This window comes from Myxocyprinus asiaticus, chromosome 38 (genome assembly GCF_019703515.2).
Source record: "Myxocyprinus asiaticus isolate MX2 ecotype Aquarium Trade chromosome 38, UBuf_Myxa_2, whole genome shotgun sequence".
In the NCBI taxonomy this organism is placed as follows: Eukaryota; Metazoa; Chordata; class Actinopteri; order Cypriniformes; family Catostomidae; genus Myxocyprinus; species Myxocyprinus asiaticus.
Window position 1 is genome coordinate 31,119,345 of NC_059381.1, and position 20,688 is coordinate 31,140,032.

The 20,688-nt window shown below is 37.9% G+C and overlaps 1 protein-coding gene across 4 annotated transcripts in view; it reads right to left on the bottom strand.

The window, feature by feature from the left end:
• LOC127428838 (serine/threonine-protein phosphatase 2A 55 kDa regulatory subunit B beta isoform-like) overlaps window positions 1–20,688 on the bottom strand; it is a 132,749-nt gene that overhangs the window by 10,210 nt on the left and 101,851 nt on the right. For all 4 annotated transcript variants that reach the window (XM_051677473.1, XM_051677472.1, XM_051677476.1 and 1 more), the window contains exons 3-5: window positions 18,968–19,133; window positions 15,858–15,970; window positions 2,054–2,231 (exon numbers count right to left, since the gene is read on the bottom strand). In XM_051677473.1, the coding sequence (XP_051533433.1) occupies window positions 2,054–2,231; window positions 15,858–15,970; window positions 18,968–19,133 (457 nt within the window). The remainder of the gene's footprint in view (window positions 1–2,053; window positions 2,232–15,857; window positions 15,971–18,967; window positions 19,134–20,688) is intronic.

The window sequence follows — 20,688 nt, forward strand, 5'->3', positions numbered from 1 at the left end:
ATCTGATTTTTTAGACTGACTATTTAAACTGCAGGTTATATGTAGACAGATCTGATTTTTTTTTTTCTGTTTAGACTGCAGTAGCTTTTGCTAGCACGTCCACATTAGTTGTCATAGTAACGATGCAAACATGTGTATATGTTCACCATGCTTGAGTGTTTAGCAATGGATGCTTTTCATGAGGGAAATATCCAAATATTAATACATTTGTCATAGACAACAGCTTAAAAAACGGGAGACGTGGCATATGCAGTGCTTATTGCTGCTAGGATTTACAACTGTCCCTTTCTAGCCGGATGTCCCATATTTTATCCCATACGGGTAGCGAAACATCCCGTATTGAAGCATAAAAGGGTCGGATACCGAAGAGGACCCCGTCCTGTATTAAAGCGCTCAAAATGCTTAAGTGTCCCATATTCGTGTGAGACATTCAACCTTATTGCGTTGTGGTATGGGTGGTTAAAGCTAATATCTGAATTATTTTAAAAGAGGTTTGCACTGATTTGGTGATCTTAAACGGATTTGAGTCAGATACATTTTTGGGGGATTTTTTTCTGCCTGTGTGAACAGCTTTATTGTCTTGAAACTAAATGCAGTGGATTTGTTAAAACAGTGCTGTTTTGACGAAATCTGTGCTTTCATAGGGAATTAATTTAGAGACACAAATTCTCAGAAAGGGTTATAGTGTTAAAAAACAACACGCTGTCTTTCCAATTTGTGTCTCTAAATTTGATTCCCTTTAACCTCGTACGACCCCGCATACACATGCGTGGACGTTGTATTTTGGCTTCACTATACACAATAATTTAAATTCATTTAAACCAACTGATCTCATTTAAGAAGACTCTGTGCTGTCAGTAAGTGGTCAAACTTTCATGTGACAAAAAAACATGCCGCCGAGCTTGTCTTTGGGAGAAATGCCAACAAAACTACATCTGGTAAGAAACCTCATTAAGTTTTTACATTGAAACTTGTTAGTCAAAAGAGAGTCTCTTGTTTCATCCAATATGGCATTTTTTAAATTTGAGCGATTTATCATGAAATGCCACGCTGATAAACACAATGTACATTAATGTGTACTTTAGTGCATATTTTATTTAGAAATACTATAGTTACTGTGACTTATCACATTTTGAATCAATGGGTTCATTCAAAAGCTGGAAAATGTTGCTTTCAGAGGCTTTATATGGAGTTAGGATGAAAATAAGGTGCATTTTGAACTGTTTTGATACCAGTGCAGACAGACATCACACTGGAGGTTAAGTCATTCGCTAAATAGAGAGCAAGGGTGCATCCTATAGCTTTCATGAACATGAATAACCAACACTATTGGAAACACTATAAACAATTTGATTAAAATAAATATATATATATATTTCTATAGCTTGGTATTATTTTAATTTTACAACTTAGTCCCACTGTCCACATATGTGGACATACATTTTTAGGAAAACTATTTGGTCAAGAATTATTTTATTTATTTATTTTTACAAATCAAAAAGGGAAATGGAAAATGCACACAGCAGTCACGCTCGGTTCTCAAGAGGTTAAAATACCACCACAAAAAATATATTAAAGCTAAAAGAAAAGCTAGATAAACTTGGACCATTTTGACCCATTTCTAATTGAATGTATAATTCATCAGCTACAGCAGTATGATAAAGACACAACATTTTAATAATGAATAATTAAATTAATAAATGTATCCACCAATTAAAAGACCTGAAGTTCATTAGCCTAAACAGATAATATGGACTTGTAAATGTATAGATTTGGCACATTAATACAAAATTCAACTGACTTGACACATTAATACAAAATTTTGTTGACATTTGTTTTCAGATGTGTGAACACCAGTAAACATGATGCACCCAATACAATTTTAGTGCCGTAACCTTCCCTTTTATAATAACTGAATCGTTACTTCTAAAAGAGGTACAAGACTGTGTTGTGCTAAATTAATATATCATACAACGACAAAAAAAATACAGACCCCAAATTTTTCTGACATGAAACCATTCATATTTAAGAGAGGGTAATTGTGAAAGGATACTGAAGCTTCGGTTCATGATTTCCAGGTTCCACAAGTTTATTCTCAGGTCATCTGTCGACATGTATGTCTCGTTGTCGCTGTTGACCGAGATAGAGTTGATGTGATAGGTGTGTGCATTAGAAAAAATGCGGCGAGGTGTTGCCTCCACCATCAGATCCATGGGCCGTAACACAGGCACCTGAGAGGGAAAAGTTTTTTTATACATTATTTAAATAACAAAAATGCAAGCCTTGTGCTCAGCAATACCCATTAGCCATGACTATTTTCATAAGTGAGAGTATTCATGCTGTAACAGTTACTACAGTGTATATATATATATATATATATATATATATATATATATATATATATATATATATATATATTATTATTATTATTAATCACACAATTTTTTAATTAAAATGTAATTTTATTAAGCAAATTTATTAAGCACCATCTTTCCACAAAAATATATAGTCCCTGACAACAATGGATATACACAGTAGTTTGGTGAATGGGGGAAAGTTGTGCATAAGGTCTCACTAAAGTTGGCCTGTAAAGTTCAAACAAATAGCTTGGTAACTATAAGTCAGTGCTTAATTTTGTCACTCCACCAGTTCTTAATGCAAGATTTAGTATGTTGTAAGCTCTCCATAAAGCAACGTTTAGTGGCATAATATGACGTTTATCTTTGTTTCAATAAGCATGCATCAAATTTGTAAACAGAAGTGTTGAAAAGCCACACATTTCATTTTTATCTTGTTTGTTTGATGATCAAACCTTTTTTTGACTCGTGCAACTGTCAGTGGTAATAAATTACATTTCCATTGAAATACGATACATAAAAAATAAGTAAATATAATAAATAGTACATGCAAATATGTAAATAATAATACTCAGGAACTGTACGTAAAATTAATAAGTTACAATAAATAATTATAATACAACAGACTGGAAAAATGGACGCCATGGAAAGTGCACCATTTAGATCAGTTTCATGCTTAAGAGCCGCTAATAAGTTAAGACAACATTCTCCCTTGTAAATATGTACAGTTGTAAATGGATTCAAATCTGTCATGCAAAACATGAGATATTGATATAATTTAATCAGTTTCCTTTTGTATATTCCTGGTCGGAGGCCTCCATAAATATTTAGTTTACACGTAGGGTTACGTTTTGCCTAAGTTTAATAGAGGTTCAATTCAAATATTTAGACGTGCGTGAATAGTAACTTAGTGTCCATTTACAGTATAACTAGTCTAAGTTGTAACTTACGCATGCCTGGTGCATCCGACCCCTGGGTTTTGCGTAATCAGAACTATCTATTTTATAAATCTGTATTACACTCACTGAGCACTTTATTAGGAACACCTGTACACCTATTTATTCATGCTATTATCTAACAGCCAATCATGTGGCAGCAGTGTAATGCATAAAATCATGCAGATACAGATCAGGAGCTTCAGTTAATGTTCACATCAACTGTCAGAATGGGGAAAAAATTTGATCACAGTGATTTTGACCGTGGCATGATTGTTGGTGCCAGACGGGCTGGTTTGAGTATTTCTGTAACTGCTGATCTCCTGGGATTTTCACGTACAACAGTCTCTAGAGTTTACTAGGTGGTGTGGAGGCGAAGGCATGGTCGAGCATTCTTCTGGAAAGAGAGTAAGTGGTAAAGGTTCTCACCTGAGATTAACTGCTGGTAATTGCTTGTTTCTGTGTTCACAGTGAAAGATGGGGAAATAAAAGGGCCAGTCCTCAGAGTGTGTGAGAGAGAGAGCCCAGCTGACAAGCTGTTTGTGTGTATTGGCCGATGCCATTTTGTTTATGAAGCTTTAGCATTATGCATTGAAACGAACGCATTATTTTGTAAATAAAAGTGACATTCCTGAGTTGGAATCGCCGTCTCCCACTCTCTCATTCCTTTGAACTTGTTACAATGGTGCCAAAAGCTAGGAAAACGAGGAAGAGGATACGCTGCCAGAGTTGTCGCTGCTGGAGAGTGTCTTCAGGATCCTGGCCAGCATCCACCAGGCCCAACACCAGGCCCTCATGGACCTACGCACAGAGCAGCAGCATCGTTTCGAGGTACTGCTGCGGGCCCAGAAGGATGACCAGCGGGTGCTGCAGAGCCTTGTACCCCAGGAGGGAGCGGCCGCTGCCCTTACAAAGATGGGCCCTCAAGATGATCTGGAGGCCTACCTCGAGCTCTTTGAGCACACGCCAAAGTCCTAAGATGGCCTGCAGGAGCAATGGGTGGTACATCTTCTGCCGCTGCTCACCTGGGAAGCCCAGATTGAGGCACAACAACTTCCGGTTGCCGACCTCCTGGACTAGGAGTTATTGAAAAAGTCCATCCTGCAATGGGTTGGCCGCAGCCCAGAAGAACACTGCCAGTGCTTCCGCTCTTTGACGCTAAGTGAGGTCGGCCACCCATTTACCTTTGCTCAGCAGTTCCATGACGCCTGCCGGCGGTGGGTGCTGGCTAGGGAAAACAGTGATGCCGATGATGTTATCAACTTGGTGGTGCTGGAGCAGTTCGTCTCCTGGCTGCCGAAATGGGAGTGTGTCCAGTGCCACCGTCCGGCATCGCTGGACGAAGTGGTCCAGCTGGAAGAAGACCATCTGACGGTATATCCGTGTTCCGGCGCGCCCCATGCCCTTTCCCCCCCGTTGTCTCATCCAAGCACCCCCCCTTTCGGCCAGTTCCATTCCCCTGGAAACGGGGGAACATTCCCCCGAAACCGGCTCCCCGGTCTTGGGGGTTCCCTGTACCACCAAACCCCCCTCTCCCCTCTTTTCATCCCAGGTGAGGGAACCTGCTGCCACAGGTGTGGGTGGGAGGCTTGGGCCGGTCTGCTGGAGTTGCGGGGAGCCGTGTCATGTCCAAGATCTGTGCCCGGTAATGGAGGTGGGAGCCTTGATCCAGGTCCCTGACACTCCACAGACCACCCCCGATCGAGCAGGGACGTACCAGATAACCTCAATGGGGGTACATACCATGCCTTGGTGGATTCAGGTTGTAATCAAACCTCCATTCATCAATGCTTGGTTCAAAACGGGGCATTGAATGCAAATAATCGGGTGAGTTGTGTGCACGGGGATATTCAGGATTGTACCATAGTGACTGTCACAATAATGTTCCGGGGACAAAAGCATAATGACGAGGTGGTGATTAGTCTTTGACTCACCCATCCACTAACTTTGGGAAATAATTGGCCGGCTTTTCGATTATTATTGAAGGGGTTGTGTGTGGATGGGTCCTGTAAGAAAGCATGTCGATGTGAGATGGGCGAAGTGCTGGCTGGGGAGGCTTGGCCTGGGCCGTCTGCATCTGTTCCGCATCAGACTGACACCGGGGGAGGTGTCATCCTTCCCCGCCCTTAGGGAATTTCCGATGGAGGATTTCCCTTAGAGCAGTCGCGAGATGAAACCCTAAACCACACATTTGACCAAGTGATAGTGATCGATGGCCAATGTCTTCAGCCGGGCATCACCCTTGCATATCCATATTTTTCAATTAAAAAAGAGCAGTTGTATAGAGTGATGCAGGACACTAAGACAAACGAAAATACAACCCAGTTGTTAGTGCCAAAGAGTCATCGGGAAATGTTATTCCAGGCGGCTCATTATAATCCGATGGCAGGTCACTTGGGACAGGGGAAAACACTAAGCTGTTTCATGGCCCGTGTCTATTGGCCGGGCATTCACGGGGATGTTTGCCGGTGGTGTGCAGCATGCCGTGACTGTCAGCTGGTGAATCCGCCGGCAACTCCAAAAGCGCCATTGCACCCTCTTCCGCTGATCAAGGTCCCCTTCGAACGAATTGGCATAGACCTCACTGGATTAGAACGGACAGCACACGGGCATCGCTTTCCGTTAATCCTGGTGGATTACGCAATGCAATATTCAGAAGAAGTGCCTCAGCGCAACATCTCCGCACGTAGTGTTGCGGAGGCACTCTTCGGAATTATCTCCCGAGAGGGGATTCCGAAATAAATCCTCATTTATCAGGGCACTGCTTTTATGTCATGTACACTATGCAAGCTGGCTGCTTAATTTTGTCACTCCACCAGTTCTTAATGCAAGATTTAGTATGTTGTAAGCTCTCCATAAAGCAACGTTTAGTCGCATAATATTATGTTTATCTTTGTTTCAATAAGCATGCATCAAATTTGCTGGCACTATGCAAGCACATAACTGGTAATCAGAAGTTTGCTGGTTCAATCCCCACAGCCACCACAAATGTGTCCTTGAGCAAGGCACTTAACTCCAGGTTGCTCCAGGGGGATTGTCCCTGTAATAAGTGCACTGTAAGTCGCTTTGGATATAAGCGTCTGCCAAATGCATAAATGTAAATGTAGTCTATCACAGTCAGCGTCTGACTCCCCGATGACGTGTTTTATGGGCCCGTCCCTTCACTAATGACAGATCCAGCACAGAAGACATCAGTACAGAGAAGAGGAACGCTCATCACCCAGCAGTTGGGGGTGGAGGAGGAGCACACACTGACATGGCAGGTCATTATCACCTCACACATGGGAACTCAGTCTTTTTTTCATTAGCGGGTGGGGGTGGGGCGAGGGATGCCCTATTGTTGATGTATACATTTGTAATTGCATATATTTTCTACTGCCTGTACCATGATTTCTTTCTACACTTAAATATTACATCTAGCCTCAATTATTTCATTGAAATGTGACAGAAATACATTGTTGGTGGAAACATTTAGGCTAGTTTATAATCAAAGACTAGTAGGGTGAATAAGGTGAAAAAATATTCAGGTCATACTTTACCCCAAAATTAGAATAAAATAATATAAAATAAGACATTAACATTTTTCATTAAGTCTAATCCATTTAAAAACTTTATTACCATGAACATGTACTGCTGTAAACCCTAAAACGACCTTTAAAACAATGATTTAAACAACATTATTTCTTTTGTTATTATTATTATTTTATTTTTTTGCAAATTACTACTAGACAATACATGTGCTTTCAATAATTAAATTAGCCCATTGGGCATAGCCTCATGAATTCAGTAGACAGGAGCAATCAAGATTGATTGAAGCTATTATCTCTTGTAGAAGCCAATAATATAATAACTACCGTTAAAGTTATAACTGCCAATAACTTAATACATTTTCCATTCTTAATGTAATAAAGGTCAGTAATGTAATAACTTACCAATAATGTAATAACATTTCTGAACCAATAACGTAATAACGTTTAGCCAATAATGTAATAAGTTCTTACATTATTGGCTGGCTATTACATTATTGGCTGGGTTAATAAAAAAATTATTAAAAACATTATTACATTATTGGCAGTTATTACATTAATGGTAGTTATTATATTATTGGCTGCTACATCTCTCAATCAAGCCTTAAGTTTGACTGCTGGGATGTTCAGCCACTAATGATAAGAGGGGATAGATATGTGGGTAAACTTTATTCACACATTATACATTATTCATATATCTAGCATTGCAGATTTTATATTAGTGTAGAAAAGCTTTTAAATCTTCCACATAATCATAATTCATCTGGATTCTGAGAGAATATGTGGGTGGTTTTTTTAATCAATATTTTACATGTCAACAGACCCAGACACAGTCTATGGAAATGTTTGCATTTTTGGCAAAAAATAGTATTTGTTGTACTGCTGGCAACATTTTAGGCCTATATATTATATTATTGTAAATCATAATCTAATGAAAATCACCACTGAGAATAATAAGAATGACAAAAAACCCAAAAGTAGAATGTTCGGACATATTACGATGAGAGTTTGGTGGGAAATGTGCTTATTTGTCATGAAAATAATGTCACAATTGAAAAAAATCCTAATGGTCCTACAAATAGGCTTCATGTGTTTTATGCAAAATATAATTTCTTTTAACTAACCGTTTCTTGTTTTTTTTTACATATGTTTTTGGGGAGAAATAAGACCTGCACACTTATTCGTGAAATTCAACAAGATGTTTTGCATTAAGACATTACTTTCATCCAAATTAAGTAAATGTCTCTCACAATTCTCCATACTGAAATACAGAAAAATCGTATTCTCATTTATATAAGGCGAAAATAATAATAATATTCAAATTTAAAGTATTTATGTCATGGTGGTATTTTTTGTATTGCCTGTAAAAAATAAATAAAAAGTAGTGTAGTACTGTATTGAGAATCTATGAAAATCACCACTGAGAATTCTAAGAATTACAAAAGCCTCAAAAGTGAAATGTCTGGATACATTATGGTAACAAGAACTAGGGAGGAAATGTGCTTAAATGTCACAATGCAAAAAATCTTAATGGTCCTAAAACAGGCTTCAATTTCTTTATGCAATAATTTCTAACTTCGTTTTATTTTGTGGAGAAATATGAACTGCACATTTTTTCATGAGATTCCCTGATGTATCCCACCAACTTCTTTTGTTTTCCAGTCAACCACAAAAGCACCCATCTTCCACCATCCTAAAGATGTCTAAGATTGACTATTTTATTGGCAATGACAACCTCCTTCCTTCCCTCCCCCTGCCCCGCAGAAACAATTTTGCAGGGTGAATCCCCTGGTGTTGAAGGTGCAGTCGCAGATGAAGGCAGTAACCACGGGCTAGCCCACTCATCATGATGGGTAACAGTCTGCAGGTGGGGGCACAAATACAGTTTACATACACTTTTGGTAGAAGTCATTAAAACTCATTTTTTAACCACTCCACAGATTTAATATTAGCAAATTATAGTTTTGGCAAGTCGTTTAGGACATCTAAAATTTCAGAAAATGATGTCAAGCCTTTAGACATTTAGACAATTAGCTTCTGATAGGCTAATTGGAGTCAATTGGAAGTGTACTTGTGGATGTATTTTAAGGCCTACCTTCAAACTCAGTGCCTCTTTGCTTGACATCATGGGAAAATCAAATGAAATCAGCAAAGACCTCAGAAAAAAAAATTTGTGGACCTCCACAAGTCTGGTTCATCCTTGGGAGCAATTTCCAAATGCCTGAAGGTACCACATTCATCTGTACAAACATTAGTACGCAAGCATAAACACCATGGGACCATGCAGCCATCATACCGCTCAGGAAAGAGATGCATTCTGTCTCCTAGAGATGAACGTAGTTTGGTGCGAAAAGTGCAAATCAATCCCAGAACAACAGCAAAGGACCTTGTGAAGATGCTGGAGGAAACAGGTAGACAAGGATCTATATCCACAGTAAAATGAGTCCTATATCAACATTACCTGAAAGGTTGCTCAGCAAGGAAGCCTCTGCTCCAAAATCGTCAAAAAAAAAAAAAAAAACAGAATACAGTTTGCAAGTGCACATGGGGACAAAGATCTTACCTTTTGGAGAAATGTCCTCTGGTCTAATGAAACAAAAGTTGAACTGTTTGGCCATAATGACCATTGTTATGTTTGGAGGAAAAAGGGTGAGGCTTGCAAGCCGAAGAACACCATCCCAACCGTGAAGCATGGGAGTGGCAGCATCATGTTGTGGGGTGCTTTGCTGCAGGAGGGACTAATGCACTTCACAAAATAGATAGCATTATGAAGAAGGAAAATTATGTGGATATATTGAAGAAACATCAAGACATCAGCCAGGAAGTTAAAGCTCGATCACAAATGGGTTTTCCAAATGGACAATGACTTGATGAAAATGGCTTAAGGACAACAAAGTCAAGGTATTGGAGTGGCCATCACAAAGCCCTGACCTCAAACCGATAGAAAATATCTGGGCAGAACTGAAAAAGTGTGTGCGAGCAAGGAGGCCTACAAACTTGACTCAGTTACACCAGTTCTGTCAGGAGGAATGGGCCAAAATTCCAGCAACTTATTCTAAGAAGCTTGTGGAAGGCTACCCAAAACATTTGACCCAAGTTAAACAATTTAAAGGCAATGCTACCAAATACTAACAAAGTGTATGTAAACTTCTGACCCACTGGGAATGTGATGAAAGAAATAAAAGCTAAAATAAATAATTCTCTCTACTATTATTCTGACATTTCTCATTCTTAAAATAGTGATCCTAACTGACCTAAGACAGGGAATGTTTTCTATAATTAAATGTAAGGAATTGTGAAAAACTGAGTTTAAATGTATTTGGCTAAGGTGTATGTAAACTTCTGACTTCAAATGTACCCAGTGGACTCCCTGTGAGGTATCCAACCTCACCTCCCCCTTTATCTCCTTTTCTAATCGGCTCAGCCTGCACAAAGTGATAAATGTCCTACTTCTGCACACACACACACACACACACACACACACACACACACTTGTGGGAGTGTAGTGTACTGTATTTCATTGCTTCCAGCTCTGGTCTCCAGTGGACTACAGTGTTACTCTATCCAGAGCCACTACTGTATTATCAAGAGAAACCGTGAGGGATGAATTCATGCGGAATGAATTATGGATGCGGGTCTAGATACCTGGATCTGTCCAAGATTTGGCAACCCAAATATTTATATGTACGATTTTTCTAATTCAAACGATACTTCCGTTACCCTTATTTCGTTCCAAACCCGTATGACAGTGAAATAAATAGGTACTGGTTCACAAAGGAGTTTTCCATTTATGCCCAAAAGTGTTGTCAAATATGTGTAATATGTGCTAACGCTAGAAATAATACCCAGATGGGGCATTCCAGGGAAAATTAGCAGTGACAATGGAACCAACTTTGTGACTCAATCCCTAAGTCACACCGGTCAGTATTTGAGAATTTATATGACAACACACTGCGCCTACCACCCTAAGAGTGGGGGAGCAGTGGAAAGAGAAAATGGCACACTAAAAAAACAAATTGGTCAAATGTTCGGTTGAAACTGGACAACATTGGTGTTAATGCAGATGCGGGCAAGGCTCAGGAAAAGAAATGGTTTGAGCCCATTTGAAATTTTGTTTGGCAGGCCTCTTAACATGGGAATTGGACCACAAAAAAAGACAGTTGCCTGATACTGACCAGTGTGAGGATGAAGTGTTGCGTTATTGTGCAAACCTCTCTGCTGTGCTTTGTGATATTCATAGGCAGGTAAAAGACTGGGTGGTAGTAAGGGACTGCAAAAGGAGACATTGGAGGAAGCAGGTCTTCCTGCCTATGATTGTGGTACTGGGCCTATATCAATAGGAGCCCAGCCCTACTTACTGACTTACTGACTGACTTACTGACTGTCTTACTGACTGACTTACTGACTGACTGACTTACTGACTGACTTACATTCTTTCATGGAACACAAAAGATGTTAAGCATGTTCTGGCTGCTCTATTCTATACAATGAAAGCCAATGGGGACCCCCCCCCCCAAAAAAAAGCTCCAGAAAACAACAACAAAGCACCATAAAAGTATTCCTTTAATACTTTAAGTACAATAGCTTTCCGCTTAATTTGAGCTGTTTTCTAAGTGTGGATATCACTTATACTGGCAGTAATGATATGAGAACCAGAAGGGCTTCAACAGTGTCTGCAAGCTTTGGACAATCTATTAAGTTTCAGTAAAGTCTGAGAAGTCCATCTCCCACTCACATAATTTATTTTAAATCGATCTACTAAGTCACCTATTACATAAGGGATCAATCCAAACTCAGTGAAGAAAATTTGACATCATTGTTAAATGACATGATTAAAGTAATACTGGGGTTGAAATATTGATACATTTCTGAGTGGATGACTGCCGGCATAAATCAATATCATATTACAACAGTAAAATTTCTTGAACTGAGGGAAGCCATTAGCTCTGCAACATGGGTGGGTGGGCTTTGGCTTCTTTTGGCCTTACATTTTAAGGGATAGTTCATCAACAACTGAAAATTAGGCAGAATGTTAGCCTCAGTCCCCATTCTCTTTCATTTCATGGAAAAAAGATGCAATGAAAGTGAATGGTGACTGAGGCTGTCGGTCTCTAACATTCTGCCTAACATCATCTTCAGTGTTCTATGGAAAAAAGAAATCCATACAGGTTTGGAACAGCATGAGGGTGAGTGAATGATAAAATAATTTTAATTTTGGGTGAACTACTTCTTGCACTATTTTTGCTGGACAAACCCTGTTAACCAGTTTTTTTCCTGTAGTATTTATACATTCTCATTCCTTAAAAATTACAAGAGAAAAAAGTTACAGTGTGTATATTGAGGGAGAAGAATAATAGAGGGAGAAATGACAAAAAAATTCTTGATTGGCATCAATCTAATGATTCCATGGAGAAAAGACCAGAGTATCAACACAGCATTTACACCGATCAGTCACAACATTAAAACCACCTGCCTGATATTGTGTAGGTCCCCCTCGTGCCACCAAAACAGCACCAACCCGCATCTCAGAATAACATTCTGAGATGATATACTTCTCACTACAATTGTAGAGTGGTTTTTTGAGTAACCGTAGACTTTGTCAATTCGAACCAGTCTGGCCATTCTCTGTTGACCTCTCTCATCAACAAGGCGTTTCCGTCCACAGAACTGCCACTCACAGGATGTTTTTTGTTTTTGGCACCATTCAGAGTAAATTATAGAGACTGTTGTGTGTGAAAATCCCAGGAGATCAGCAGTTACAGAAATACTCAAACCAGCCCGTCTGGCACCAACAATCCTCCATGTGATTATCTAATCAGCCAATCGTGTGGCAGCAGTGCAATGCATAAAATCATGCAGATACAGGTCAGGAGCTTCAGTTAATGTTCACATCAACCATCAGAATGAGGAATAAATGTGAACTCAGTTATTTGAACCGTGGCATGATTGTTGGTGCCAGATAGGCTGGTTTGAGTATTTCTGTAACTGCTGATCTCCTTGGATTTTCACACATAACAGTCTCTAGAACTCTAGTCTCTGAACAGGACAAAAACAAAAAAAAAAATCAGATTTTTACAAGCCTGATCCAAACCACATTCATAGGTGGTTTGGAATCCGATAAAAATCAGATTTGTCTTACTGCGTCTCAGTCTGAACAGTCAGATCATTTTTATTTTACTCATTCATTGTGCGTGACAGGTTGTTTTGTCGCGAAGACATGTCCTGCATTCCAAATGGCTTAAATGATGCTTTCACAAGGCACTTCAAAGGGAAACCAATAATGATGACCACACTGTCTTTACAGTCTTCTTCTTCTTCTTTCGGCTGCTCCCATCATGGGTCGCCACAGCAGACCATTTGTGATCCGCATATTTGACTTGGCACAGGTTTTACGCCGGATGCCCTTCCTGATGCAACCCCCAGTGGCTGGGGGACTCTCACTGCTGTAGGATCTTTACAATAATATTTTCAATTAAAAATGAATCAAAAAGGGTGTTCAGAATGACTGTTTTATTACACCTTTCAGCTCCGACAGTGAAAGGTAAAGTCTATGAGGGGAATAGCGCATTGGGATGATCACTTCTCAGTGGAAGGCACCCATGTGTCATGTATATGTTACAGGGCAGCCAAAGCATGCAAACCTCTAAAATAATACATATATTGACTTTACTCACCAAAAGAGATGCGCTAAGGTGTGGTAACACACACCGGCTACGAGCCACCACAGCGTGATAAGGTATTGAATGACACATGTGAATATGGGATGCTTCACTACCCATTAAAATAAAGGACAACAGGCTCTCGTTTTTTAAGCCATTGTTTCTGAAGAATGTAATATTTGATAATGCCCTCAAGAAAACATCAATTGCAAAACTCTCACACATAGTGAATATGCAAGTTTTCATCCTTACTATGACAACTAACGTGGACGTGCTAACAAAAGTATATCAAAATCAGATCTCTCCACATATAACCTGCAGTCTGAACAGTCAGTCTTAAGTCTTCAAGTTTTAGAATAAATCAGATTTTTCCTGCAGTGTGAACAAAGCCTTACAGACCAGCTTTGAGATAGATAACTAAATTCAAATTATGTCACGATCGTCTCTTTGAACGGTTGTGGAAAATGTGTACAGACTTTGTGATCAGAAATTCTGGCCATTCAAAAATAATAAGGACGTATTATTTGACAGTCATAATTTGCTAAATATAAAATCCGGCTTGAGGATATCTAGCTGTTAAGCACTTCAAACAAAACTCTGAATATCTTTAAAAGATTTGATGCGAATAACCTGGACAATATGGCAAATCCAGTGATTATTTAATCCTCAAAAGCGCTTGTTGCCTGGTGCCTTGTAAACACGATGTTGTTTCCAGGCAGACTGTGCGTCCTGACTCAATCAGATCTAAGCTGGCGATTTCAGCCACCACTCGCGTTTTGTGTGCAATACACATCAGATTGTCAATAGGTCTGGGCGATAAATTATGTAAGGGATAATGTACAGTCAAAATAAACCCCAACAGTGTGATCACCCTAAAGGGGTTTATTTTGCGATAATAACCTGCTGACTGTACATTATCCTGCTTATTACATGGCTACTAACCAAACAAATAAATAAATGGACATGAAATATTGATCTGTGTGGTAATTATTTTATTATGTGAGAAGAAATAAATTGCCGAACAGCTGATTTGCACCTCCGGTTTGCGTCGGAGTTCTGTTTGCGTTTATTTAGTAAATAATTACCATCCGACTGCTCATTATCCAGCTTATTACAAGACAAATTGCCAAATAAATAAATAAATGGACATGAAACATTGATTTGAGTTGAAATTATTTTATGAGCTTACTTGTTGAGATCACACAGTGATCCGAGTAGGAAAAATTACTTGCAATACCCGGATGACCGGTCTGATATGTCTTTTTAAGGTTATTACCCAGAAATATCAGACCGCTAGATGGCTCCATTGACCAATCAGAACAGAATATTTCAGAGACCTGTGTAATAAATCTCGATATTTTTCACCTATTGATGATATTCAAAATATTTCTTTATAATTGTGTATTTGCTCAGAAATGACATAAGTGATTTTAAATCAGAATTTTTAATTCCATTGTGGCCAAGTAGATTCAAAATGTATAAAAATCTAGTAATACATTTTGATAATGACAAGATAATGAAGGCATGTTTTTACAGTTTTTAACTACATAAATGCAAGAAAGAATGGTATTTAATTTAGAATATAATAAAAGAAAAAGGTTTATGCAATAATACAACAATACAGTAATTAAATGTTTTTTTTACCTACATATATTTTTCCCAAAAAACTTTGTGCATGAACAGTGCGTCACTTCACTCACTTATATTTGGGAACCAAGCTGAATATGACTTATAAATGTCCAGTCAAGTTTATAATTATAATATGAATACTGAATTGATTGAATGATACTGAATTATTATTATTACCATTTGTTTTATACAATAGTAATACATTTCTGTCGTATTTTCTTCACCTGGAGTTTTTTTTTTTTTTTTTTGGCAGAACACTGAAAGTCCACTTTAGAGTCAAACTGTATATTGAGTCAGTGTATATGGACAGTTTACAATGTTCCAATTACAAAATCTGGTGAAATGCTGTCCTCTATTTCTGAAAAACTGTCAAGTTTTTAGATTTGTAAAATAACTTTAAGCGGTTTCAAATGTTTGGAATTGCGCGAATGGGTGAACCTGCAGCACTTTGCATTCAAAAAGACGTGAACCGCTCTGAGAATGCTGAAAACAGTGCATTATGAACCCTGAAGAATCTTGAAATTCATCTAATTATGCGCTGTTTAGGAAACATTGTCTACTTAAAAAATACATTAAATCATCTGCATATTTACGATATTGCTTAATTTCGTATCGCCAGCCAAATCATATTGTGAAATGTTATATATATTGCCTAGCCCTAACGGTCAGTGAACGGACTGTTGGCGATCATTGGGCGTGCCATCTAAGGCAGAGAATACTATTATGGCAGTCGTAGGTAACATGACTTACCCTCAGAGCTGTGATGGTGGTGGGGTCCCGTATCCTTCCATCTTCATCCTTCAGATTGTAGCCCTCTGGTCGCTTATCTCTCTCACTGATTTTCCATAGCTTCACAGTTTTATCTGGGAGGAGAGATCATGTAAAACATGACTAACAAAAAGGGAAGGAGGGAGCAGTGTTTGTGATGTTAGGAGAAGAGAGAAATTCAATCTAATGATCCACAGGAAGCCAAAGAGCCAGCAAAGGGAGTGAACTTAGCTGGCACGACACAAATAGACAGGTTACTTGGGAGATATTGATCTTATTTGATATATCTCCTGATTAAACTTTGCTGTTGCCTGTATCCCTAACATCTCTGATGTGTCCAAAAACAGGACTACACTTGCATGCACACCATCCATTTTAGAAGACTGACATACTGTATGTGAGTTTGTATATAGAGTTTGATACGTTTACTTCCCAGCCACTTTGCAAAAACACATCATCTTAAGCCATTTAACATCAACTACAATAGGCACAGCAAATTAAAAAGAAAGTTACATTTTAATTAATCTGAGATTTCTATCATCACTTGCAGACATGTATTTTGAAATAAAAATTGCTAACTCTGCTGAAAAGGCTAGCTTAGTCTAGCATGAATTTCCATTCGGGGTGAAAAAAAGTATATGGTACGGAAATGTAAGCGCAGCGTAGTTCTAGCAGGAAGACTAGCAGCTGTACGTCATCGCACCATTAGCTAGGTAACTCCTAGCCAATTACACGTAAGCCATTGCTTTATAAATCTGCTCACAATCTATCACACTGCTGTTTCAGTGTGCTAACACGGCAACCTCCACCACCCCACCGCCACCAGTTGAGTCCTGTCCTTTACGGGGGTAGGCTCCTCGCCCCTGCCTCCTATCTCCGGCAGGATATGACAGTTCCGAGTACAAGTTCTTCGGACCGCAAGACGGGGCTTACGCCAAAGAGAGACATTACATTTTCTGTTTTATATTCATCAAATAAATGTAATCTTAAATTTCACTCAAGTCTGCACGTCTTCCTGATAGAACATGTTTCTATTGTGGTTCATGTCATATTTAAGCCTCTGAAAATATAAATATTAGATGTGTATGAATTGTAGGATGTACATTTTCAGCAGGTTCATTCTGCAAAATTGGTGCATTTAGTGTCCCTATATGTGTAAACGATGACTTTAACAATAAATAGCTAATGCCAACTTTTACGACGTATAGGCAATTTCCCTAACAAAAAAAATCCAGTACCTGTATTTTATTTTTAAGTTTTTTTTATAATCTTTCTTTATGAGAATGACTTTTTGCATGTCCCCCAGCCCTTTGGTCCCTAAACCCCAACTTCTCTTTGGGTATTAGCAAATATGCACATTTTGATAAAAAAAAAAAAAAAAAAAAAAAATTGAAATAAAAGCTAGTATTCACATTTATTCTCTCTCTCTCTCTCTCTCTCTCTCTCTCTCTCTCTATATATATATATATATATATGTGTGTGTGTGTGTGTGTATGTTGTAGTGGACATAATATTTTTTTTTAAGACTCAAAGTTGTGTCAACCCTGTTAGCATCATAACTCTTTATTCAAATAATTGTTGATGTTCTGATGGCACTTTTTTAGAACGAGTACAGATATTTTCTTTTTGTACTCACTGTACCTGTTTTTTTTGTGTGTTTTTTTTCCATATCAACAGTTTTTGTTAATTTTATCATCAAAATTTTGTCTAAATGAATGAATTAAAACTTTAATGAACAATTACTTTGCATCATAATATTGTATTATATTAATATATAATAAATAAATTGCTTTTATACAGAGCCTCACCGCACAATCCAAAATACAACATTGGAGTTATTTTTGTCAAATAAAGTGCATCAGAGCATCACAGATGTGAGATATTGCTTAAATATAATACAATTGATTTATTATTATTATTAGTAGTAGTAGTAGTATAACAGTGAATATTACTATACAGTAGTGATATATTTATGTCGTAGTTTTTTCTATTTAAATTGAGCTTTTATTTTGGAGTCAAACCCTTTCCGTTTCTGTGTTTTTGACAGTAGCTTCTCACCTCTGGAAAAGTAGGTCGCTACATGAACCAATGTGATTATTAAACCCCAAAAGGCTGCTATTTATTAAATATATATGTAGTCTGTATGTGCCTCGAGCTACAAAGATTACAAGTATCGGTATTGGGACATCCCTACAAATAATGTACAATTCTATAAATAAAATGAAAAAAATAAAAAAATAAAAATCATAATGACATCATCATCCTCTTAGGATGTGAACTCTACAAATACAAGTGTCTCCTCTTTTTTAATCACTTTATCATATATTTTGTAATGTTTGCCCATAAGAGACAATCTTAAATTGCCATCCCTGGTTACCATGATTTTGTACAAAAAACAATTGATAATTTATAAACACTTAAAGACATTCTTTGTCTGATAAAATGTTAAAAATCTTTAGAAATTTACTGTAAAAATCACCTTTTTGAAATGGAAAAGGCACCGGTTTCACTGAATTACCCAACATTAATTATGGTCATTTTTCTCTTTCACAGAATCTGTACTTTCAGAGGGGGAAAAAACTGCAGTGTAATTGATGAATGCAAGTAAAAGTGGGGTGAAAAGGGGTTCATATAAATGTAAAATAAATGTCGGCATTTGGATCAAAATTGGAAGATCAGTTAAAATATCAGTAATCTGTATCAGCCTCGTTTCCTAATCAGTGCACCACTAATAGTGACGTACGAAGGATTGACCAAACCAAACCAAAACTGTGACCACAACCATGATACAAACCAAACCTAAAGAAATTTGAACCATTACGTCCCAAATTTCCAATGCTGGTTTATGCTGATTAGTGCTGGTCTAGCTGATGAACCAGCAAATCCATGCTGTTGACCACAAAACGTTGCTTAAAGCTGGCTGACCCATGAAGTGGTCTGGATAGGTTGGTTAAAATGCCTAACAGGGACACCAGCACACCAACATCCCGTGCTGGAGATCAGCATCTAAAACATGCTGGTTTTTTGTTTGTTTGTTTTTCAGCAGGGAAGTGAAAGCTTCCAGATAAATCATACGAGGATGATTGGCTCACCATTGGTGGAGAGGAGGAAATAGGCGGCATTTTGTTGAGGCAGCCAGCGGATCTTGTTGATCTTCTCCTCAATCTCCAGGCTTTTCAAGTAGTCGAACTCAGGCTCATGGCTCTGAAAGGTGCTGTAAACATTATACTCCCCCCGACGGTGAGGCTGGTTCTTACTCTGCAATGGAGTAAGTATTTATGGTTAAAACAAGATAAAAAATGGTATACACAAAATTTAGTTCACACAAAATTAAAATTCCCTCATCAATTAACCACTCTCATGTTGTTCCAAACACGTATGACTTTCTTTCTTCTATGGAACACCAAAGATGTTAGGAAGAATGACCACCATTAACTTTTGTTGCATCTTGTTTCATTCAATTAAAGTAAAAGCTTTTAATCCCTAACATTCAGCCTAACATCTCCTTTTGTGTTCCATGGAGAAAGGAAATCATTTGAGTGATACATTACATCAGAATTGACATTTTTGAGTGTTAATGGTCAATGGATTAATATAAAGAATTTCAAGGGAGCTGATCCCGTTTCTACTTAACGATTCCATTAACTATTCATTTAACAATTTGAAGGAAGAAAAAATTGACAATATTTGGAAAAATTATTATTGTTGCATTCACTGCCCTCTGCAGCCTGTTGTCAAATGATAACAATAATGTGTTTCTTCAACTTCTGGCACTTTTAGCACTGTGGATTTTAAGTAAAGTCTTATTAAAACATTTTTCACACTCTCACTATTTATTATTATTATTATTATTGTTTACTAACAATGCCCAACAGTGTATGTACATGCACCCAAGAAGATTTATGTAATTTGTTTCTGAAAGTCATGAAATTTCCCACCACAGTGTCATTTCCAGTACATCTCAAATTCTGTATTGTGTTTAAAGGCTAAAAACACAGTCTACGCAAGTATGTGAATGCAGACACAAGCACTTGGCCACCGCATTGCCAACACATGGTCCGTTACCATGGCAGGAACAAATCTTAGTGCTCAAGGGGGCGATAGAGTTGTTTTCAATCGTCTGTGTCATTAAACTGAATGTTATTATTCTGGTAAGTTGCTATAAATTTACTGACTTTAACTTACTTGCTCAGCAACACTCTCTTAAAACTTTTGTTATGCCATGACAGTAGTTTACTTGAAAGAGAAAACTCACTGTAGAAGTGGACAGTTCACACTAATCTCACAATAGTGCCCCTTGAGGCAACACTGAGAATGCAACGCGTAGTTGCGTTATGAATTGCGGTCTGACACATTTCAGAACACAACGACATGTGAAAGCGAGCTTGCATTGCAAGATGTGTCTGCGTTCAGAGTATGTTTCGGCCTTAGTAGATTCCTGTGCTGGAAATGACGCTGAACGAACAAATGACATTTTTAATGATTTGAAAATAAAATGGTCATCCTCTGTCTTGCCAATGCTAATGTCTTAATTTTATGTATCCTAAATACACACAATTAAATAATATTTGTACACTTTAAATATTGAAATTGTTTATTTCATGCTGTGTTTAGATAATACATTTTAAACATGTAATAATTTGTATTTTTATAAAGGATTTGTATAGTTTAATATAGAAAATCTGGGTCTGGGACAAGGCTAAAACAATAAAATCTGAACATAAAAGGCATTTGAAGTGTACCAAAAATAAAGGATGAAGTCCTGGTAAAAAGTTTCCAAATCAGTTTTTATTGTGACCTTCATTTAACAAAA